Below are 24687 nucleotides of genomic sequence, written 5' to 3' on the forward strand. Positions count from 1 at the left end.
CCCTCTACATTCACAACTGACATTTTAGCCAGAAAGGTACTTTTTGTCATGTAATAATTCAATCTCCGTCCGCGAAAGTAAAACGCGGGTCAATTTAAACGCTGACAAAGAAAAAGATGATGATGCATTACCTGGATTTCTAATCAGGTGGGTATTCATGGTATTGCCGCTGTTCTGGTCGTTATGTTGCTGTAAGAAAATTATACAAATTAAATACATCGATAAAAAAAGATTTCAAAATACGGCTAGCGTTCATTTGAGACTTCAGAACAAGAAGGTGTGGTGTGATGCATTACCTGAGATTCTTGCCGCTTTTTAATCGCATGCTTGTATAATTTGTGCAGTTTCCTTGCATCAAATTCTGTAAACTTGGAGACGAAAATCCATAAATTTCTACGAGGAGAAACAGATGCTGTTATTCTTCCATTAAGGTTTTTTTGTTTCTAACATTTAAGATGGGAGCATATCCCTATTTACGTGGTACAATCTGGAGTGTGACCTTGTTAAAGATGACAGAGTGAATAATTTTATTTCTACACATTACTACAAAGGAAAGGCAATTCCTAAGTCTCCATGGAAAAGCTGATTTGCAGGAGACATAAAAACAATGAGTGATCCTATGAATGACTTTTCTATGCAATACAGAGTCATGTGGGGGAATAGCAAACAGAATGTGTAAAATCGCAAGAGTAGATAAAGTGATCAGCTAAACAGAAAAACTCAAAATAAGAAGAGGAAGGCAAAATGAGGGAAATGTGCATGTGCAGAGTATAATCTAAAAGAATCACTGGATAAAAGCACTGTATTACACGGGGGTTATATACACAGGCTGTTGTCACATAAACCTGAACAACTGATTGCAAAAGCCAATTTGCCAATTTTAAGATTGAGAACATTTCTTTTTAATTATCAAAAAATTTGAGAGTTTTGAGACCTGTTCTCCGGAAAGAAAAATGCATCAAAATTGTGGTAGGACAACTACAAATTGGATTAAAATATTCATATTTTATTTATAAATCTGACCTACAGATACTTGGTAAGTGCTCCCACAACAGAGTTCCTGGGAGTAGCAGGGAAGGTACTACTATTTATTTTTCACTAATTCACGTTTCCTCTCCCCGCCTTCCACCACGGTTACTCGAGGATACAAGGGTGCAATGGCTGAACCCTAGTTATAGATTTGCCATGGACCCAATCCCTTTAATAATGGGAACTGAGCTCTTTCATTCATTCTATCGGAATTTTTGATTACTGCACTCCGTTGAATTTATTTTACAATGCAGTGGAAGAGGGGATAAAAAAACACCCCCAATTTTGACCTTTCTGTATTACTTAATTCAAATGTTCGCATAAAATATTTAAGATATGAAAAACACTGACACTTTACACAATGTATTAAATAAAAAAGGTCTTTCCAGGAACCCTGACAAGAGATTACATTTCAAATGAAAAGCGGAGTGCTAACACCTTCTGACGACACGCAAATGTTTTCAGGACTAACGGTCTTGCCAGGAACCCTGACAAGATTACGTTTCAAATGCAGAGCAGTGCTAAAACCATCTGACGACACGCTAATGTTTTTAGGATTTCCACGGTTCAGGAATAACCAACATACCCGACGACACTGTGCGGCTGTCCTCTGCAATAGGTAAATTGATTTAAAAATTCAAATCCAGAATTGTGGAAAACTCAAAGCCACTTCACTCCCACTCCATCCAAGGCAGTGAGTCCATCTGGGGGTGGGGTGGGGTGGGGGGGTGGGGGGGGTGGGGTGTGTGTGTGTGTGTGTGTGTGTGTGTGTGTGTGTGTGTGTGGCATTTGTTAAGCGCTTACTATGTGCCAGGCACTGTATTAAGTCCTGGGGTAGATATGAGGTTGACAAGGTGTCCTGCTTGGGTCTCGCCGTGTTAATCCCCATTTTACAGGTGAGGTAACTGAAGCACAGAGAAGAGAAGTGACTTGCTCAAGGTCACACAGCAGACAAGTGGCACAGCCGGGATTAAAACCCAGGTCCCAGGCCTGTGCTCAACCCACTAGGTCACGCTGGTCTCTGTGCTGCCCTGCTCCATCACTCAATTCATTAGTCTCCTCCGCCAAACTCTTAAAATCCTTCGTTAGCCCAACACCCCAGGTGTGGTTTGGCAGGTTGGACTGTCCTAGCCCATCAATGGCCCAGCACTTGAATCATCAGGTCACCTTTCTTGCCCATTGTCACCTTCCAAGCACTCAGTACAGTGCTCTGCCCAGAAAAAGCGACTGACCAACTGGGCCGGCAGCTGAGAAGCTGAGTCAGGTGGTCTGGATAGCTGGAGTGCTTTTCTCCATTTCTCCATTTCTCCATTTCCTAGGCAGATGATGAACGGACTGCCAACTCAACAGAAGGCAGAGGAGCGGTGGTGGAAATGAGACACGAGGACAGGATGGGGGAAGAGGGCCACAAGACATGGTAACTTTGCAGAAACTCAACCAACCAGTTGCATTTATTGAGCGCTTACTGTGTGCAGAGCACTGTACTAAGGGCTTAGGAAAGTATGATGCAGAGTTGGTAAACACGATAATGGGTTTCCCGCTAGACTGTAAGTTCCCTTTGGCCAGGGAATACGTCTACCACCTCTGTTGAACTGCACTCTCTCAGGCGGTTAGGATAGGGCTCCGCACACAGGAGACGCTCAATGGATACCACTGGAGGATTGTCAAAGAAGGGAGGGTGAATAGGGGAATTGAGGGCCTCGTCAGGGAAGGCCTACCGAGTGGTAGTGGACTGCACAGTGACACAACCTGCCGGTCACGTTCCCGGCGAGGTCCGGTGTAAAAAGAGTGAGGACGCAGGCAAACGTCTGCCACAGTGTTCAGTGCATGCGAGGTTTTTTCACGCGCGAGACCCCTGTAAGGCCAGAGTGACCGCTGCAAAATGTCCAGGCAGAGTCACCGTGCCAGGCCCCCGACACAGTGGATAGTCAGATTGGAGCAGGTTCCATTAAGGGTCAAGTCAGACTGAAAAGACTGGGATTTTCTACCTCTAGAGATGAAGGTCGAGAAGGGACCTGAGTATAGTTAAAAAATCGTGAAGGGCGTGGGCGGCTGAATCCAGAATTCAGATTCTTTAAAGCCCATGGAAGGGCTGGGGGGCACCTAGTGATTCTTGAAAGGCTCAAGACACAGGAAACATTTACCGACCTAAAAGACTGATGATAAGCAAGTGGAATTTAATCCACCCAGTCCTTGCCGTCCTCATGGGGAGGACAAATCATGTTGTGGAAATCGGTCTTTCCCACACCACACACTGCGTGCGTGTGCATGACTCTTTCCTCCTGAAACTTTTGGGGCACAGTACCCGAAGTGGGCTTGCACTGTCAGTCGAACATTGCCTACTGACACTCCAGCCCAAGTGCACGGCGAAAACACACGTTCTGGTGGAACTGAGCATCCAGCCCAGAAATCGTGCCGACAGAGGGTCACCGAGGGTTTGGGGAACTTAATGGATGACAGTGAGAGAGGGTCTTGATGGGCCAGTCTAAGAAATAAGAATAGATTTCAGAAAATATTCATCACGCTGCTCCCCCATGCATCCTCTGACGCCGCTCTGGACTGCTGACCTGAATAAATCACATCACTTATGCCCGTTTGTTTTTCAAGGGAAGAAGGTAATTCAGTGGCCCTCCCTTTATGCCCTGGCTTCTTCAGAAGTCTATCCAGATCAACTGGGACTGAGCATGATCCTAATATATGAAAATCTGGACTCAAAAAAAATGGGTTTTTCTGATCTGAGGGAAATGATTCCTGGCAGAATTTCAGGCTTCATAAGCCATTACGGGGCATAAGAGCCTGCAAAAAACAGGACACATTTTAGCAGAGGAATTGGAATGTGGGGGGGATTGGCTGGAAAGATTTCTTATTTGGCAGCTGGAGAAATCCCTATCACATTTTACACCTAGCACTGCCCATTTCTTTCAAGGGGAATACTGAATTTAGTAAATCCTGAGCCCAAAACAGAGATAGGGAGGAGCCATATAAAGTGGTGCTGGAATTAAAAGGGTCCAATAGTAAAACTATAGAGTAAACGGACATTGCAAAGAAAGCTGTCACATTAATTTACAGACTGACCCCACCTACTCGTACGTCCTAATACCTGGCTTGTTAATTTCACTGCGCAGAGCTGAACAACTGGCAAAATTTCATCATATATTGCTTTTTTTGGGCAGAGCAACGACCCTGGACATCTGCAGAATTCTGTATTAGTCCGGAGTAAAAAGTCAAAATTAAAAGGACCTTTAAGTGATCCATTCTTTTGAAGAAAGCTAGCATTTCGTTACTTCAAAAGATCTATCCACATGGCTCGAAAATATGTAGAGAAAAGCAACAGTGGAAGATCATTAATTAGACGAAGAACACACAGGCTCAGACTGTGAGCTCCAAATGGGCCAGGGACTGTGCCCGACCTGAATGGTTTACAGAGTTCCCAAAGCTTAGAACGGTGCCTGACACACATTCACATCACTGTGAATTCAAAAGAACCGTAAGATTGGAAAATAGATTAACAGTGCTTGAAAATGCCTTATAAAATGAGAGTTTATATTTGACCAAGATACTTAACAGTGTGGCTTTTTAATTGATGACATCACCAAGTAGCTTAAGGCCAGGAGGCATAACTAACAACTGCAGAAAGACAGCTAGATTCCAAATCCAAGTGCAAATATCGGCAACTGAACCGAGACATACGCTTGCTATTAAAACTGGGAAATAGAACCGACAAATAACCGATTTTCGCTTGAAGCCTCCTTGACGGTAAGGGTTTACTTACTTTCTCCACTGCTTAATTTGTTCGGGGTTTGCATATTCTTTGAGACACTCAGTAATGTGATCCCCAATTTTGATCAGACACTGCCTGGTATGTTCCAGCTGTTCTCGCTCGGAGAGGCCTTTCTCGGGTCGATCGAGCTGCTTCAGGGCTGCTTTGACAGGCCTCATTCTTTCTTTGCACTGCAAAATGGAAAAGGGGGGCAAAAGAGAAAAACTGAGTTCTAAAACAAGACCCACCCTTGCTGTGCTATTTACACAGGCACATTCAGCGCTCTGACAGGCCAAGGGAAACAGGAGCCCTCGCCTCACAGCTCTTAAAGTCTGTTTAACTGCAGGTTTCCTTTGGAAAAGGAATGATTTATACTCGGTTTGAAATCAGCTTTTATGTTGACTTGTGTGAAAGCACTGGATTGTTTCTGACGTCGAAAAAACTTAGAAGCATATTAGCGGTATGCTTTTTTTTTTTTTCCTTTGACATCACAGAAGACAGAGAGGTACGGTCAGTTCCGCTACAGCGTGGGTTCTCATTGCACGGCTTGTTTATCATCACTGTCATTAATGGTATTGCGCGCTTACTGTGGGCAGAGCGCTGTACTAAGCGCTTGGGAGAGTAGAAGGCGGAAGAGTTGGCAGAAATGCTCACTGCCCACAGCGAGCTGTACTTGCTCTGTACAATACCCTAATACCACACATGATGGAATGGAGAAAAGTGAGATGTCTCAGCAGCTGTCACTCATCTGCCTCTCCTTTCTCCCGGGAAATGGCTCCGTGACCTGTCTGCTGTTTGACCCTGGACAACTCCCGTCACTTCTCTGGGCCTCAATCGGTAAGATGTGAGCCCCACCTGGAACGTGGACTGTGTCCAAATGGATTTCTTTGGATCTACCCTAATGCTTAGAACAGTGTCCGGCACATAATAAGTGCTTAACAAATACCATTTGTTTTTTTAAAGACAGTGAGAACGCTCTGAAATCCTGTGACATTCTTTGATCCTTTTGTATACGGTGGACAGTTGATCAAATGAATAGAAGTTCCATGTTGCAGTTACCTACTATGCAACTCTGCCACCGGCCTGCTGCATGACATTGGGCAGGTCATTATTTCGTGATTTATTAAAAGCATAATCTCTTCCAAGAGGCCTTCCCCAATTAAGCCTTCATTTCCCCTACTCTCTCCTCTCCCTCTGCATCGTCCTTGCGCTTGGTTCTGTACCTTTTATTAGCAGCCACGCTCTACCCTACAGCACTTATGTACATATCCATTGTTTATTTTAATGTCTGTCTCCCCCGCTTTACAGTTAATTAAGCTCCCTGCACGTGCCTATTAATTCTGTTATATTGTACTCAGTACAGTACTCTTCATACAGTAAGCCCTCCAAAAATTGGACTAAGCCACAAGTTCTCTGTGCCTCAGTTTCCTTATCTGTGCTCCCTCCCCGGTTAGGCTGTGAGCTTCATATGGGACAGGACTGATGTCTGGCCTGATTATCCTGTATCTACCCCACCACTCAGTACAGTGCTTGTCATATAATGAGTTTTCAAATACGGGAATTATTATTACTATTAGTCCAGGGGCCTCTTTGTTAGGTCTTTTATCTGGAACAGTTCAAACTGAAGCAGAGAACCTGCCTCTGCCCCGACTAATGAAAACACAAGCCTGCCTTCTCAGAGAAGGGTAAATAGCCACAACCAAGAGGCTGCTAAAGCTGTGATCAACACCACCTCATTGCCCCACTTCAAAGAGATGGAGACCCTGAGAGGTGAAAACAGAGCACGTCGCAAAGGGATGTCAGACACCGCACATGAGGGGATAGCAGGAAGACATACAGCCTGATATGCCAACAGAAAGATGGACGGTGACAGAGAAAGACGCAGATTGAGATACAGGTTCCCTCTAGCCTGCAAGCTCATTGTGGGAGGGTAACGTGTCTACCGACCGTTACGTTGTACTCCCCCAAGTGCTTAGTACAGTGCTCTGCCCACAGTAAGCCCTCAATAAATACCGATGATTGTGTCATACAGAGCCAGAGAGAGACAAAGGCAAGAAAGAGACATTAGACACCACCCATAATAATAATAGCATTTATTAAGTGCTTACTGTGTGCAAAGCATTGTTCTAAGCGCTAGGGAAGTTACAAGGTGATCAGGTGGTCCCACGGGGGGCTCACAGTCTTAATCCCCATTTTACAGATGAGGGAACTGAGGCCCAGAGAAGTGAAGTGACTTGCCCAAAGTCACACAGCTGACAAGTGGCGGAGCCGGGATTTGAACCCATGACCTCTGACTCCAAAGCCTGTGCTCTTTCCACTGAGTCACACTGCTTCCCATCTTTCTGTCCATCACATGGGATGGGCACTTAACAATTCACATTATCAGTCAACAATCAATGAGTGGTATCTACTGAGCGCTTACTGACACTGTTTTAAATCCCGGCTCTGCCACTTGCCAGCTGTTTGACTTTGGGCAAGTCACTTAACTTCTCTGTGCCTTAGTTACCTCATTTGTAAAATGGGGATTAAGACTGTGAGCCCCCCGTGGGACAACCTGATCACCATGTAACCTCTCCAGTGCTTAGAACAGTGCTTCGCACATAGTAAGCGCTTAATAAATGCTATCATTATTATTATTATTTTAGACACTTGGGAGAGAACAAGAGATTTTTTTGGCCTCATGAATAGTCCCTAGGTTCCACACGTTCCCTTCCCCTAATATTTCTGGCTTAAAAAACAAAAACATCACTCTTGGCCCCAATCTTAAAAAAAAAAAAAAAAAACCCACTTGAAGCAGCAAAGAGGGAAGGGTCCACTGAATAATAATTATGATATTTGTTAAGCACTTACTATGCGCCAGGCACTGTACTAAGCGCTAGGGTAGATATAAGCAAATTGGGTTTGGACACAGGCTCTGTCCTGCATGGAGCTCACAGTCTCAATCCTCATTTTCCGGATGAGGTAACTGAGGCACAGAGAAGTGAGGTGACTTGCCCAAGGCCACGCAGCTGGCAAGTGGCGGAGCCACTTTAGCTCCAAAAGCTAAAGCTTTAAGCTCCGGTTTAGCTCCTGAACCGGCTCCTCCTCTCAGCTCTCCAAAACTACTACTAGTCCCAAGTGGGAGGTTATGTTCAAATGAACAAATTGGCCTGGGAATAAATTGCGCCTGTCATTCCTGGTTGGAGATTACTCAAGTTTTTCTGTTGCCTCTCAGGATTCCCATCGGTCAGGAATGAAGGTGAATTTGCCTTCACTTTGTAATGATGCAATGGGCATTACTCTCATGGTTTTCAATGCCAGTGCTAAATGGGGCGTGAAATGGAAGATGGTTCCCAACTATCCAAAAGGAAGCCTCTAAAAATATCACTGCGGCTAGGATTTCTTAACAGTGAACCCAAGGAGAGATTTAAGATGGCAAGGAAGACTATGGGGGCAGGGGGGAGAAGGAAAGGAGAGAGACAAGAGAGAGAGAAGGAAGAGAGGAGAGAGAGAGAAAGAATCAGTTCTCTGAACTCCCGCTTAAATCCTTGGATTCCAGGCTATCTGAAAGGAAGTGGAATTAGAGAGACTGGGCTAACAGGACGCTTTTCTGATGGGTGAATAGCACTCTTTGGTTTCTTCGCTTCCCCGCCCCACAACCCTGCTTTCCTATGGACCATTAAATTAATGGTGAGAACGGTTGGTAAAAAGGAAAACTATGTTTCTTGGGCATGTCATTATAATTTCACATTTCTCTTTAAAGCAAGCAGCTAAATACTTTAATGCAGGATGTTTCTATTACCTTTCACAACACAAAGGTACAGGCTCTGGGAGCTCTTGCCAAGTAGTGCCGCTTATTTAATGAAATGTAACCTATATTTAATTGTTTATGGTTTCTATGCTTGTCTTCCACTTTGGATAAGTGCTTAGTACAGTGCTCTGCACACCGTAAGGGCTCAATAAATACGACTGAATGAATGGTCAACTCACTGAAGGCAAAAACTGCCTTTCACATTTTCTCCTTACAGCCCCAGGGTTAGTGAGTTTCATACACTAGGAATTTTGAAGATGGCAAAAGATAAAAATACTAGTCCTAACAAAAACACAAATTTGTTTTCATATATCGTAATCCTGGCGGGATCCTGGGAGGGGGAAGGAGAATAAAACTTCACAAACATTTCCCAAGTAGTATAGTTAAGACCCAAAGATGTAACAGTACCAGAAATGAAGTGAGACTCCTCACTACACACGACACCCTGCAGATTTCTCCCAGGCTCCAACCAGCCTCTCAGGAAGAATTCCCTGTTTTTCTCACCTCTCCCAGTTACTCACTAACTCTTCTCTTTCATTCATGACTTGAATCGATCTTGAAACCATTACCAATGCTTCAATCGCCAGATGGCAGATGCTACAGACATTTGTGTATCTGAGGCATAGGACAATACATTAAAAAAAAAAATCTGCACGGATTGCCCCAATCTTTTTTTTTTTCATATTCTAATCAATCCAAATGTTAATTAGGAAAGAGTTCCTGCATACTCTGTGTTGGAGATGATTATCTAGAATAAAGGTAGGCAGTTTTGGTTAATGGACCACTCCCAGTGACGACTGTGATTGGGGGAAACAAATGCACTGATCTGTTCCCCCTAATCAAAAGGGCAGCCAGGATCCATTTCGTCGCTTTATTTTACCCCCCTAATGGCCTAAGGAGTGTGATACTGCCCGAGAATAATGGCAGCTCTCAATTTTTCAGTTTAAACTTTTCCATTTCTAAATTGAAGTGTTCTAGGTAGTTTCAATGAAACAATACTTTGTTATACAAATTGGCACTGTTTTAGGATTCAAAAGTTCTATTACTTACAACACTGAATGTTTTCTGATCCAGCTCTTCAGCTTCTTCCGATATAGGAACGGGCTCTCCGCTTGCAGTGATGTGAACTGGGGCATCTAATGCTGCAGATTTCTTAGATTTCTCTTTGTTATCAGATTTTGTTTCACTTATCTATTAAAAAAACCAGCAAGAGTAAGATGACTGCGTTTCCAGATTAACAGCTCAACTGCTCGAGAGTAAGTATTCCTCTTCAATGACTGTGCTTAGAATTGTCTCACACATATTCCTCACTAAGTTCTATTTGGGGAAATCATATAAACGGAAACTTTCTCCAAACTATCTTGCGTACTAGCGAGGCATGCAGGACCAATGGTTCCAAAACCATTTCTCCTCCTGTTGGGAGGCACAAAGATGTGAGCTACCCAAAAAGTAAGCTTTTGGGAACTACACCCCTGAATTAAATATCAAGAGATGACTTGCCTTCTCTTAAATTGTAAATATGCTGATCCCACAAATAATGATTGACATAGTTACCTTTTCTTCCTTCATGTCTTTCTCTTTCTGCATAGCTTCTTTTACTTTGTTTTCTCTTTTTTCTTTAATATCCTTTTCCTTTATATCCTTTTTATCCTCCTTTTCTTTTTTCTCCCTTTTAAGTTCTCTCTTATTTTCCTTTTCTTTTGATTCCCTCTTTTCTTCTGGCTCCTTCTTAACACCAACTTCTGGCTCAGGTTTTTCTTCACTTTCTTTTTCTGTCTTACTTTTTTTATTTGGATGTTTCACACAAGTGATTTCATCCTGAAAAGCGCAAGCATGTCCACCGCATTACTAACCATGCCTAACAATGGTCAATTAAAATTAAAAATCCACTTGGCACTAAAGCAATTCATAAGTTTAATTTTGCACACATATGGATTCTATGCTGATTTGAACTTTACAGTGCCCTGCAAGGTGGACCATAAGGGTCTGAGAGGGGAAGGAGGGCCTCAGGACTACTTACTCACTGACATATAACTCGTTTTCTGAGAGAACTGGATGATACAGGTGGCTAGGGAACGTGAGCCACACACTGCGGAACATAACCAAGCATACAGAGGCCTCTGACTGAAAGCCTTTTTTTTCAGTTGCCAGATAACAAACCCCCTTCAAAATGAAGCTGACACATAACTTGGCAGCTTTCCTCTGAAACTCACCTTTTCATCCTCCTCGGATTTTTCTGAGGGTAGTGGAGAAGAATCACTCTTTACTGCCTCTTTCACTTTAGCAGATTTCCCCAGTTTACTCTTCTTTGTCCTTGTTTTCCTTCTCTTTGAGTTGCCCTAAAAATAAGAAGCCCATTTTTACCTTGGCCAACTCTACGTTCACAAAAATCACTAGAGAATATGCCCAGCTGCTCCTCAAAACTGTAATGGTTACAGTTACTCTACAAAAAAAGCATACCCACATCACATACTTAAAGGAAGATCAATCATCATATGTGGAAACTATCTTGCCTAAGACGAGTTTTTTGCACAGAGCAGTCAGTCAATTAAAAAAGGTCTCAGCTACAAATCACAGGCCCAATTATCAACAAAGGGCTGAAACAATTGTACCTACCTCCCCCCAGCTAGCTTCAGGGCTAACAAAATGGGAAGGAAAACTAGAATTTCCCCTAAATAACAGCTCTCCCTATGGAATCCCTCCCAAGGAATTCTTGGACGAGCAGTGGGAACTATGATACAGAATGGACACACATCTAAAAGTAACCCAGGAGTCCCGAGAGAGAATTAAAACTTTGACAAATGACATTTTTGGTGCCAACTAAATGAAGCTGAACTGATCTTCATTTTTCTGCAAACAGTTTGAACGATACTCAGAAAAAAAAAAAACTAGCTCTACGTTAACTTGGGAACCTCCTAAAATGTTAAGGAATGCATTTACATTGTAGATATCCCTAAAACACGGGAATTTGACTTACGGCACCAGAAAGTCTCTGGGCTTCTTTTCTTGCCAGGTCTTTATTTAATAATTTAATGAGGTAGTCCGCTCGAGTCTGCAATTGCTTTGCTTGTGGTTTTTTATCCGGATCATCAGGTAGAATCTGTAGAGAAAACACCGTTTTATGCCATTCTGAACTTCAAATACTTGCAGCATAAAAGCACATAAGCACACTGTAAGCATGTACGTTTTTAGGCAACAAAACCTTGGTAGTCTAGAAAATGTGTCCTTTGAAAAAACGGACCCTGGATGCAGGAAAGAATGTGGTGCATGAATATCTACACAAAATGCTATTTGGAGCAGTGTTGGCAACCAAATCTCTCATTTATGGGCAGATTAAAGAAGAAGCATTAGCAAAAATGGTCAGAACACAGGACCGCCGGTCCTTGAAGGGGGTAACATCATCTCACAGATTTCTGGAATAAGATTTCAACTCTTGTGGAACACAGCAGCGACAGTGACTGAACCTCTCCATAGTGAGTGAAAGGAGAGGTATTTATTGAGCACATACTGTGTGCAGAGCTCTGTCCTAAGCGGTTGGGAGAGCACAATATAACAGAGTTGGCAGACCCGTTCCCAGACCACAACAAGCTTACTCGGGGATCCTTCCATCAGGATAAGAGGTTGGCTAATGTGGCCTCCAGGGAAGGAAAAGGAAAGACAGGTGCTAGTTGATTTCCAGGACACATTCCCGTTCTCCCTGGCTTTTCTGCTCCTTGGGATCCCTTTGTTGTCACTCCTCAGACTGGCCTCCTTGCCGCCAACTAAGTGTTGGACTACCTGACAGATTATTAGGGGCCTTCAAACAGCTCTTTGGAGTTTCAGGAAGAGCTGCGACTCAGAAATGAGATGCTTCTGCTTTTAAGGAGCCCAGGAACTGAGACAGTGATCTCAAGCATCTAGTATATTGAACACAGCTGCCACTCAATCAGCGATGTCGTTGATAATGATGCATATGCGTATTCTCTTACATTCACCCAAGAGAAAGCTCCAGGATCTCTTAGGCATTTAAGTCCTGGAACACAAAAGAACCCCTGACCTAACTTCTAATGTGTGAGTGTGAGGTCAGTGGTTCTTTTAGAAGCTTTTTCTTTAGGTAACAGAAAAAGTGATGCTTCTCGTGTTTTCAGTTTAGTTCCAGTAAATCCGCAGCGAGCCTCCTCACGTAAGCAATGTGGCTTAGTGGAAAGAGCACGGGCTTGGGAGTCGGAGGTCATGGGTTCTAATCCCGGCTCCGCCACTTGTCTGCTGTGTGACCTTAGGCAAGTCACAACTTCTCTGTGTCTCAGTTCCCTCTTCTGTAAAATGGGGATTAAGACTGTGAGTTCCATGTGGGACAACCTCATTACCTTTTATCTACCCCAGTGCTTAAAACATTGCTTGGCACAAAGTGCTTAAAAAATACCACCATCATTATCATTATTATAAACAGTGTGGTGCGGTGGATAAAGCACGGGCTCCACCACATGTCTGCTGCATGACCTTGGGCAAGCGAGTTAACTTCACTTCTCTGACCCAATTACCTCATCTGTAAAATGGGGACTGAGATTGTCCCACATGGGACAGGGACTCTGTCCAACCCGATTTACTTGTGTTTAATACAGTACTTGGCACATAATATGCCGTTAACAAAAATCACTGGGGGTGGATTGGGGGGGGGAGGAAAAAGCAGATGTTGCTAACATTGAAAGCTCCAGGCCACGTGATTTTTCTGTCCTAAAGCCAGGGCTGAACTCTAACCACAAGAAGTACTTATTGTCTTGTGGGGGAAATACACTTATAGGATGGATTTTGGCCCCATCTAAACGTTCATCACTAAAGTGGCAGCCTTACACTCCTGAGGGGTGGTCATGTGCCTACAAACAAAACAGGAATATCTGAAAAGATTATAAAGCCTCAAGTTCAGGCTTGTTGATGGGGTGGAGTACGATCTACAATCCCGCAAAGAGCGAGTCAGTCCACAGATTCCCCGCTTACGGGCTGGGTCTGGGGAGCCGTAAAAGACTGAACCGTCTGCCACGGCTGAGAATCAGGAGAGCTAGGATGTAGCTAAGGACAGTGCTGCTTGTATGTAGTCAATTCATGAATACGAAAATATGCTAAACTCTGCCTGCAATTGAGCTTGTTGTTAGAAGTGGCCCTAAAAGAAAAATACCCTACTGTGCTTCATTTTTAAATGTGGGCAAAATAGCAGGTAATTCAAATTTTCACGAGAGGGCAAAATCTAACGTGTAAAATAAACTACTGTTCCACAAAGCTTTTAGGAAAATGTAATATTTCTCTCAACATTGAAAAAGAAAAACCCCTGGAAAAGGCAATGACTTAGTAATTTTAAGGAATTCAATCACAGAGAAGGAATTTTAAACACTGTAACTTACATTTTACACATGTGATACAACTTTAAATGATAGGTAAACATCGTCCCCAAAATGTCCCTCAAAACCTTTTACACTAGAGCAGTGAGGGCACATCCATACCTTATGGGTTAAGCTGAGATCAGGATCCATTTTAATCATTTCCCAGCTTCCATAGCCATATTCATAGATGCCAATTAAGAGGTTGGAATCATCTTCTTTGCCCCAGTCTATATCGAAGTGAGCTGCTTTGGTGTGGCACGGGACGGTATACCTGGAGACAAGAATATAAGGAAGGCCTTCCTGGGTCAGATCAATGATACGTCTAGTATTGGCTCCAACAATGACACTTTGAGATCTTGGAAAAGCATCCTAGCTATCTTCTGTAACATCCAACCTTATAGTGGTGACGGTGCTATCAAACCCTTTATCATCATGAACATTTTGTGAGGAAACCTGCTTGACACAAAGCCTTACAAGAACTGTTTGATAAAAACGTTGCATTCCCATTTTCTGAAATTAAAGCATCAGAGATTCCGGATGAATTTAAGGAAGAATGCCTTATTAAAGAATAACCAAAAGTGGAATGGGTCACCAAGAGGGTCGTGAAATCCCCAACTCTGGGGATGCGTAAGGAAAAAACGGCCAATCATCTTTCCTGGAAGGTTTAGTCAGAGTAACGCAGAATTGCCCAAGACGATCGTTTGTGATCACTCCGAGCTCTAGGATTTGAAGACACCAGTGACAACCTGGTGCATCCAACATATGGATTCCCAGAAAAATGCTTTATTTTAAAGACATCAAGAAACTCACCTTTTTCTTTCCTCTGGATCTGCGGGAATGGACTTGTGCAGCGGTACTAATTCCTCCTCATGAGAGATGACAAGTTTGGCATTCACCTGTACTCCCGATATTCGGAATGTTGGACCTTTCACCTTCCCAAGTCGACCTCCTGAAATTAAATATAACTTTCTTTTAGTTGAGCTAGGTAGATGTATCGATTACACATAAAGCAAGTCAGAACCAAAAAGTTTCAGAAAATCAATTCGGCTTTGAGACTGACTCTCAAGTTACGTTGGTTTCAAATATCAATTTAACTATTTTAAATATTCAAACAATTTCAGTTTTCACCAAACTGCTTACAAAAATCATCACTGATCCATAATCAGAACCCCAGCTACTACTATGGCCCTAATCAAAGTGTCCATGATTTGACTGAAATTTTTGGAAACAACGATTTGACTTTACCAGACAGTTAACTGGTTGGTCGATATTATGCAATCTGTTTAAATTGACTCTAATTTTCAAATTGATTCTAAAGCAAGTCATTCTTTGGTTAAACAAAACTCTGATACTAAAACTGTCCCCAGTACTTAAATTGGAACATTTCTGGATTTATGCCACATTAAACAGCTTTTGTATTAAACTTCCTCAGCACTTAAATAAGGTATTTACATTTTCCAAACCGTAGAGTACTCCTCACAGAAACATAGCGCCTTTCAATCCCTTTAAAAATAATATTTTTCAGTCCAAAGACTGTTTTCCAGTTATAGAAACAGAATAACTTCAGTGGAATGAGAAAGGCAATTTAAAAAATTTGTATTTATACTGCTATTCCAAAAATAAATCCAACTGGGAATTTGCTAAGAACAGAAAAGTCCCTCTAAATTAGGTCAATGGGTAAACTGAAACAACTCTTTCTTGGTAAAAAAAAAAAGCTCAAATAAAATAAAGGATGAGTAATGGGCAGTTCCAAACACAAATTTAGTTCTCAGAATGCCTTGCTATTTAAATAATTATTAAAAATGGGGAAAAAAAACAGTCAATGAATGTCAACCATTGAAAGGGTGGTCACTAAAACAAAAGTCTTTCTCTACTGACAAATAACTCTGACCACAATTTCTGGTTCGAGGAAGCAGGCAGGTCAAGTATCCCGATTCAAATGCCTTTAAATTCCGTTTTTACTGGATTTCAAATTGCACAACACTTCTCCCACAGCTGCTTGGCTTTTCTTACACATAACTACTACAGCTCGGAATCCTTTTTCCTCGCCAATCTTTCCACATTTCACGCTACTTAATATTTTACCTGTTCGTTCCTGTCCAGAAGAACTGTCCTTCAAAGCCTTGATGCATCCATTATGAACCAGCTCCCCTAATCTCCTGAGATCTGTCTCTGACTTATCAACTAACTCGGCATCTCGGGCAATGGCGTCTAACCTGTGATAAAAGGGGAGAGTAAGCTTTATCCGATATTTCAAAAAAGTTTGAAAACAATGATCTGCAATTTAAGACTACCTGACGGTAAAAGGTTATTTGACTCTGGTTCATACACTGCATATCCTAGTTCTGCAAAATTGATATATGAGAAAAGATGAAAAGGAACAGTTCAGTTGATTGCAGGGGAGAAACACAATTATTGCCTAAAAATTTAAGGTTAGAATAAAATCACACCACCTGGGATGTGTGAAATAGCGTGCCCTCACCCTCTGATTTTTGCTAAAGGACAGTGACTATTTAATAATAATAATAATAATGGTATTTGTTAAGCGCTTACTATGTGCTGACCACTGCTCTAAGCGCTGGGGTGGATACAAAGGTTATCAGGTTGTCCCTTGTGGGGCTCACAGCCTTAATCCCCATTTTACAGATGAGGTAACTGAGGCAGAGAGAAATGAAGTGACTTGCCCAAAGTCACACAGCTAAATTGCAGAGCCGGGATTAGAACCCACGACCTCTGACTCCCAAGCCCGGGTTCTTACCACTAAGCCACACTGCTTCTCTTCTGTATCTGACACTCCATTTCAAAAGACGAATCAATAGAAAGCAAGGTTTCTGCTTAAATTACGAAAGGTAACGCTAAAGGTAGACCTTTCTCTCAATCGGCAAGGAAATGGGACTTCCAAAGCATTTCAACGACACCAATTAGGTGTTAAACTGAGACTACAACTGGTCAACTGTAAATAATGTTGGTATTTGTTAAGCGCTTACTTATTTCAGATCCTCAGACCCTTCTCCCCTCTAGACTGTAAGCTCGTTGTGGGCAGGGAATGTGTCTGTTTATTGTTACATTATCCTCTCCCAAGCACTTAGTACAGTGCTCTGCACACAGTAAGCGCTAAAGAAAGACAATTGAATGAACATTACTCTTAAAAAGTAAAGCATGAGTGTTTCACCTGAACTTGGTATATAATGGAAAAACTTCTTAATGTTTAGTCAGAACAAAATTAAATTTTTATTGAAAGACCTGGACCTAAATACATGTGTGTATACATATATGTATACGCATCTACATTGTGTCTATACACACACACAGTGCATATGAATATGCATATGTATACACACAGAGGAGATGCACTGCTAAATATTGAGGTCCAATGGTTTTGGAACCATTGGTCCTGCATGCCTCGCTAGTACGCAAGAAAGTTTGGAGAAAGTTTCTGTTTATATGATTTCCCCAACTAGAACTTGGTGAAGAATGCATGTGAAACAATTCTAAGCACATTTGCTGAGGTCGATAAACTATCTCAGAGACAGCAAAGGTGTTCTGCTTAATTAGATTCATTAGATATCAAGATCAAACAAATGTAGCTTATTTAGCATATCACTATATTACGGATACAAGTCTGAGCTTAATTCAAGAAGCAACAGAATCTAACTTTCAAAAATGTTCACCCTGCAGTTAAACTAAATAATTCTATCAGGAAAAACTGCCACGCTAACTAAAAGCAATTTTGTTATTGGGATAGTAGCAGTTCTGTGACAACGATAAATACATTTACCTTTCCAGAGGACCACCAAATTTCTTGTAACTCTTGATAAACCTAAGAGAAAATAATTGCCATGTTTAAATGTTTGCATCACTGTTTAAATATGTTTTTAAAATGGTGTTTATGCAAATATCATCATAAACCCCCAACCTAAAAAAATAATGTCCATTGTACAACACAGATTTGAGTTCAATGCACAACAGTAAAAGTGCCCCCTCACCCTCCAAAAATATTAAAACTGCAAAGAACCCACATACATATTCAAAACACTCAGTCTGACACTAAGTTTGGGGACCAATATAACTAAAATAGAAGCTAAAATTTATTCCAGAAATTATTTTCCTACAAGACAAAAGATGTTCAGAACTAGACATTAAGTCGTAGAAAATGGACGTGGATCTAATGTAGACTTTAAGTTCAGAGTGGGCATCAACCATATATATTACACCTCCCTAAAGCAAGACAAAAAGTTAAAAAACTACTCAAGGATTTTGATTCCGTTAGGGAGTGACGCTAACATCAGAAAATGGAAACTTCGTCAAAATAAAAGCAAAACAACCACCCATGAGTGATGATGATAGAATGGAAAGGAAAGGGAAATTATTCATGGGAGAGGTTCATTTTCACATCATAGCCCAACACTAAAGCAGTCATGAAAATTTCATTTATAAAAGCAGCCACACTTTAGCCTTTCTGGGTAGAGAGGAGAAAAATCAGGAAGAAGTTTGGGTAAGTCGGGTCTATATCCCAGAGGATACAATGGTTTTAATATGGACAATAAATATAAATTCTCAAAAGTACAGAGCTGAGCAACATTTTTACAATCTTCACATCCAAATAGATTATTTAAAACAAAAAGTACCAGTCATTCTCTCATCATGCTCTAAGAAATTAGCCGCACATACAGCAATTATAGTCGAAGGGATACTCCAATTTAGACCGTCATCACCTTAACTCAGTCCCTTACTGGGACTTTTAAACTGAGAAATGCTTTAACATAATTCTTTTTATAAACAAGTCAGAGTGCTGCCAAGAAACTGAGTCACTAAATGACAATGTCCCTTTATCAAAACTAAGATGAACCCTAGAAAGCATGGTTAGAAGGGTTATGTCACAATTATTGAAAGGAAGAGTAGAGGGGTGAGGAATAGAACTTGGTATATGACTAGGCATAGAATTTTATTTTTCACTCTTAAAACATTTTAAAAGAGCTTCAGTTAAGTTACAAAAATATCGAGAACTGTGTAGAAATAATTAAGCAGTTTTAAACAATCCAGTCACCCATAACAGAATGAGATCTTGGGCCTGCATGCCATATTATATATAGATAATATGTGTATGTGTATATATATGTATATATACATACACACACACACACACACACACACACACACACACAATTTTTAGGCTCTGTTACTACTATACTACAGCAGAGGAGCTGACTTTCTGGTTAAACAAACCTTCACTTTGGCCTGCGTACCATATTATCTATATATAATAGAATAATATAGATAATATGGCATGCAGGCCTAAGTGAAGGTTTGTTTTACCAGAAAGTCAGCTCTTCTGCTATCATATAGTTATTACAGAGCCTAGAAATTGTGTGTGTGTGTATGTATATATATACATGCATATACATATACACACACACATACACATATACACACACACATATCACACACACACACACACATACATATATACATACACACACAAACACACAACTTCTAGGCTCTGTTACTACTATACTACAGCAGAAGAGCTGACTTTCTGGTAAAACAAACCTTCACTTACAAATTCAGGAGGGGGAAAAAAAGTAAGCAAATTGTTTAGTCATTTAGATATTATTTAGGTTTTTCCCCATGATCAAGGCAATTGGAAGTAAAATGTTCTTTTTTCATCTTACCGCCTAATTTCCGCATCACTAAATCCTTTAATATTCTCCCGCGGGATAGTTCGGGGTCTTCCTCGTTTTTTGGGTCTTTTCCTTTCAGAGATTGAATCACTGTCCGACCCAGAGTACCTCCTGCTTCTACTGCGCCTGCCTTCGCTTCCGTTGAAGCTGATCTGGAATTTCACAAAAGTTGTCAGATATTCCTACCTAAGCAACTGGACAGAAATAGTCTGGTTTGTTCGCATGATGCAGAATTTGAATCTGAGTGCTCTTTACCTCAGGCTTACTACCGGGGGCCGACGCTACCAGAAATTCTGCAATTTAATTTCAATTCCATGGGCATATGTTTATTAATGTTCTCGCCTGTTCCGCCATCGACCCCTGGTCCACGTCTTACCAGTGGCCTGGAGTGCCTTCCCTTCTCACATCCAAACTAGCACATTTTCCCCCTTCAAAGCCCTACTGAAAGCTCACCTCTTTCAACAGGCCTTCCCAGACTGAGATCCCCTTTCTCTCTGCGCCTCCTCCACCCCGCATCGCCCCTACTCCCTCCCTCTGCTCTACCCGCCTCTCCGCCCCACAGCACTTGTGCAGATATGCACATATTTATTATTCTATTTTATTAATGATGTGTATATATCTATAATTCTATTCATTCATATTGATGCTATCGATGACTGTTTTGTTTTGTTGTCTGTCTCCCCCCTTCTAGACTGTGAGCCCATTGTTGGGTAGGGATTGTCTCTCTTTGTAGCCGAATTGTACTTTCCAAGCGCTTAGTACAGTGCTCTGCATACAATAAGTGCTCAATAAAAACGACAATGAATAACAAGGGGAGATAAGGAAGAGAGTTTTAAAATTACCTGCTTGGCACAATTTCTCATTCTTGGGAGCATATAGATTTCTTCAAGCTCTTTTTGTCTTTCTTCCTCTTCTAACCTTCGTCTTTGATCTTCTGGAATGATTTCCTCCCAGTTCCTTGAATTTCTTTCAGGCTCTATATCTATGTCGTCTTCATCCATATTCGAAAAATTGGCCACCTGGTAAAGGACCAAAATTTTTAAAAGAGAAAATCAGCAGCATAGAAATGTCTCTCTTTATTCAAACCATTTGGTTACTGGTAAAATCTGTAATGTTCCTTGTACAATAGTTAATCCATTTCACTTCCTTAGAAGTCAATGTAATAGACACCGTGTAGTTTTAAAAACCTCGGCCGGCAGCCCTGAATGAGAAAAGCTTAGGAGTCGGATTGACCATTTCTCCTAAAACGAGCCACTCTTCTAATTCCCTAAGGACCGTCATCCACTTCATCAACAAAAGACGTGATCTTCCTTAAAATCTTCCCTGCACCCTCACCCTCCTCCTGCCTCATCTCCCGCTTTGTGTCAAAACCCAACTCCCACTCACTGTCGGCAGGGAACGTGTCTACCTTAGTTGAACTTAATTCTCCCAAATGTTTAGTACAAGTGCTCTGCACACAGTACTCAATCAATCAATTCTATTTACTGAACACTTACTGCTCAATAAATACCATCGATGACGATGATGACGAAGAAGTGATCCCAATGACATGACCTGATAAGCATTTCCTTAAAGTCAAAAGAAGGGTCCAGAATTTCGACTTCCCCCATCATCTAGTATGCAGTGTATAAGGTTAAAAAACAGATAAATGAAAAAGAAAACCATGGCACCTTGAACTGGGAAAGCAGCTCATCTCCTACAGTCAATGGACCCGGTTCGTTTTCATGAGTTTCAGCTCTCTTCAAGATTTCATCTATATCCATTTCCTGGAATTCAAAAGGAATTAAATAACTGAAGAATATTAAACGACCCGTTTTCTTTGTTAGAACGTTAACTGAAGCCCGCCTCACCTGGGGCTCTTGTTCTTCACCTTCGGGTTCCTTAAAAAGTTCTTCCGCGCCAAACTTTAAAATTGCAGATAACTCTTCTTTATTGAAAGGAGTAGAACTGAGAAACAAAAGAAATTACATTCTCATGTCACCTATGGTTCTGTACCAACGGTTTGCTCCAAGTGACAAAATAATCACCCGAAGAGTCGGCGGCCGCTGGAATTCTCTTAATGCCCATTTGGCAGCGGGCAAAGCACCCACCTCGAGGGAGTGGAGCCTGTGTGGAGCACAGTCTTTCCGGTCGTGTCCATTCTCTGAATTACTAGATGATCCAGAACCATTTTCTTCTTGGCTCGCTCAAGGATATCTTCTTCAACCGAACCCTTCGTGACTAGCCGATAGATATTGACCTGCACGAGAACATCCACGCTCAGGGTTACGAACATACGTTAACCACCAAAATTACGCTAATCCTGCAATTTCGCCCTTTTGATTTGAGAATCAGTTATGAAAAGAGAAGCGCGGGGCCTAAAGGCCAGACGACGGGCCTGGGAATCAGAAGAATTGGCTTCTAAACCTGGCTCTGCCACTCGTCTGCTGTGTGACCTTGGAACTTCTCTGTGCTTCAGTTACTTCATCTGTAAAATGGGGATTAAAACTGGGTCTCACGAGGGACACGGGACTGTGTGCAACCTGATTAACTTGTATCTATGTACCTCAGTGCTTAGCACAGTGCCAGGCATGTAGTGAGTGCTGAACAAATGCCACTAAAAGAATATTAGCATGGAAGCTTCTTCAATTGCTTCGACTCGGGAGACCCAGGTTCTCAACCTAGCTCGGTAACTTGCCTTTGTGTGACCCAGGGCTCCTCACTTAATTTCTAAGGCCCTGAGAAACTTAGTTTCCTTGTGTGTCAAATGGGGATTAAACACCTGTTCTCCATCCCTCTTAGTCTGCGAACCCCAAGACAGGGACCATGCCCAATCTTATTATCCCGTATCAAGTCCAGTGTTAGCACACAGCAAGCACTTTTCAAGTACCATTATTACTGTCCCTCATCCACTTTAAATTGTGTGGCTTGTTAAACCAGGTTCCCCATAAAAGCCAAGCTCTCCTAAAACATAGAAATATTTAGATAAGGAAGCAATTTCTTCTCACCCACGACCTGAATGTTCTGATATCCCCAGCCTAAAATACAAAGGGCAGAGAGATGGAGAAACAACTGACCACTCTGGCCCTACATGACTATGTCCCTCCAAAAGCAGGAATGGATTTTCTTTGGGTGGTTTTGTCAAAGAACATTGCTTAGCAAAATAGAGCACGGAGAGTGGAGTGGATAGGAGGAGGAGAGGGAAGGGAGGGAGAAAAAGGGAGGGAAGAAAGGAGGGGAGAGAGAAAGGGAAAGAGGGAAGAGTGCACGTGTGCCTTCTCAGTAGCCGCAGTGACCCTGCCCCAACCAAGCAGTGTGGCTCAGTGGAAAGAGAACAGGCTTGGGAGTCAGAGGTGAATCCCAGCTCCACCACTTTTCAGCTGGGTGACCTTGGGCAAACCAATTAACTTCTCTGTGCCTCAACTGTACTTCCCAAGTGCTTAGTACAGTGCTCTGCACACAGTAAGCATTCAATAAATACAATTGACTGATTGACTGATTACCCCATCTGTAAAATAGGGATTAAGACTGTGAGCCCCACGTGGGACAACCTGATTACCTTGTATTACCCCAGTGCATAAAACAGTGCTTCACACATAATAAGCATTTAACAAATATTATTATTATTATTATTATTATTATTATTATTATTATTATTAAGTGGCAGCGGCTTCAGCTCTGGACCAGGGCAGACAGATGACCTGGGCCATATTTGGCTTCGAGCCACACGGAGTTTACACAGCCGCCCCAGATCTGACATCCACCTCACCTCTGGATCGTTTCCAGAGCTGTGTGGGCGGCTCAGACATGAGGATGACAAACACCTGGTTCTGGCCGGTATTTCATTCATTCAATCGTATTTATTGAGCGCTTACTGTGGGCACAGCTGGAGCTCAGAACAGCCTGTGACCCAGCCCTAGAGACCAGGGAAGATAATGGGACCCTCACAGGGGACAGAGGCTGCAGTCCTACAGGCCAGATGGCAAGAAGAAAAGAAGCCATCTGCTTTCTTTACATTATAAATGATATATTTCTATTAACTTCTGTCTCCCTCTCTGGACTGTAAGCTCCTTCTGGGCAGGGAATGTGTCTGCCTGTTCTCTTAATGATAAAAATAATAATAATGATGGCATTTATTAAGCACTTACTATGTGCAAAGCACTGTTCTAAGCGCTGGGGAGGTTACAAGGTGATCAGGTTGTCCCACGGGGGGCTCACAGTCTCAATCCCCATTTTACAGATGAGGTAACTGAGGCACAGAGAAGTTAAGTGACCTGCCCAAAGTCACACAGCTGACAATTGGCAGAGCTCTTGTACTGTACTCTACCAAGTGCTGAACATGCTGCTCTGCATATAGTAAGCACTCGGTAAATTCCACTGATCGACTGATCGGTGCCGATCCCCCGGGGTGATGGCCTCCTCCACCTCTCTTGGAGCTGATGCCCCGTGGCCTACAAATGTCCAGTGAAATGAAAGATGGCATAGCAAAACCCACAGGATCCTTTTGATAACAGTAGTTCCGAAACACGCAGCTACTGGCTATGGCTCTGAGTTGAATTGCTACTAACTTGAGGCAACAAAAACAACTCTTACGGCTACAAAAATGGACTGCGCTATATAGCATCTTGACTCCGTCGTGTCATGCAGGCTCTATTGCTACGTTTTGCTAACTTGCCGGGTGACCAGAAAAGGCATGACCTTAGTGTCTATCAACTCCTTCATCTGTGAAATAATTGATCCCACCTTTCCCAGAACTTCCCCAGTACTGTGCTCTGTGCACAAGCACTTAATAAATACTATTGATTGATAATTACCACTACCTACAGGGATGATCAAAGAATTAGTTAATGCTTGCATAAGATTCCAAAACAGATTGTTTCAGGAATATTACGTGCTAGACGTACCTGTTTCTTTTGTCCAATTCTATGAGCTCTAGCCTGTGCCTGAAGATCATTTTGCGGGTTCCAGTCAGAATCAAATATAACAACAGTGTCTGCAGATGCTAAATTTATTCCTAAACCTCCAGCTCTTGTAGATAATAAAAAGCAGAAATCCTGTATAAGAGTAAGAAAAGCAAATGATTTTAATTTCAAC

The 24687-nt window shown here is 42.1% G+C and overlaps 1 protein-coding gene across 2 annotated transcripts in view; it reads right to left on the reverse strand.

Annotated features, from left to right (window-relative positions):
- The window catches only part of CHD1 (chromodomain helicase DNA binding protein 1), an 81633-nt gene that overhangs the window by 5609 nt on the left and 51337 nt on the right, over nucleotides 1–24687 (reverse strand). The window contains exons 19-35 of one of the 2 annotated variants that reach the window (XM_038765478.1): nucleotides 24498–24647; nucleotides 21705–21853; nucleotides 21465–21561; nucleotides 21285–21380; nucleotides 20457–20633; nucleotides 19606–19766; nucleotides 17712–17753; nucleotides 16019–16149; nucleotides 14744–14882; nucleotides 14054–14204; nucleotides 11557–11679; nucleotides 10793–10918; nucleotides 10134–10397; nucleotides 9630–9770; nucleotides 4802–4980; nucleotides 297–393; nucleotides 132–189 (exon numbers count right to left, since the gene is read on the reverse strand). In XM_038765478.1, the coding sequence (XP_038621406.1) occupies nucleotides 132–189; nucleotides 297–393; nucleotides 4802–4980; nucleotides 9630–9770; nucleotides 10134–10397; nucleotides 10793–10918; nucleotides 11557–11679; nucleotides 14054–14204; nucleotides 14744–14882; nucleotides 16019–16149; nucleotides 17712–17753; nucleotides 19606–19766; nucleotides 20457–20633; nucleotides 21285–21380; nucleotides 21465–21561; nucleotides 21705–21853; nucleotides 24498–24647 (2281 nt within the window). The remainder of the gene's footprint in view (nucleotides 1–131; nucleotides 190–296; nucleotides 394–4801; nucleotides 4981–9629; nucleotides 9771–10133; nucleotides 10398–10792; nucleotides 10919–11556; nucleotides 11680–14053; nucleotides 14205–14743; nucleotides 14883–16018; nucleotides 16150–17711; nucleotides 17754–19605; nucleotides 19767–20456; nucleotides 20634–21284; nucleotides 21381–21464; nucleotides 21562–21704; nucleotides 21854–24497; nucleotides 24648–24687) is intronic. The other variant, XM_038765479.1, reaches the window with a different exon arrangement.

This window comes from Tachyglossus aculeatus, chromosome 23 (assembly GCF_015852505.1).
Source record: "Tachyglossus aculeatus isolate mTacAcu1 chromosome 23, mTacAcu1.pri, whole genome shotgun sequence".
NCBI lineage: Eukaryota > Metazoa > Chordata > Mammalia > Monotremata > Tachyglossidae > Tachyglossus > Tachyglossus aculeatus.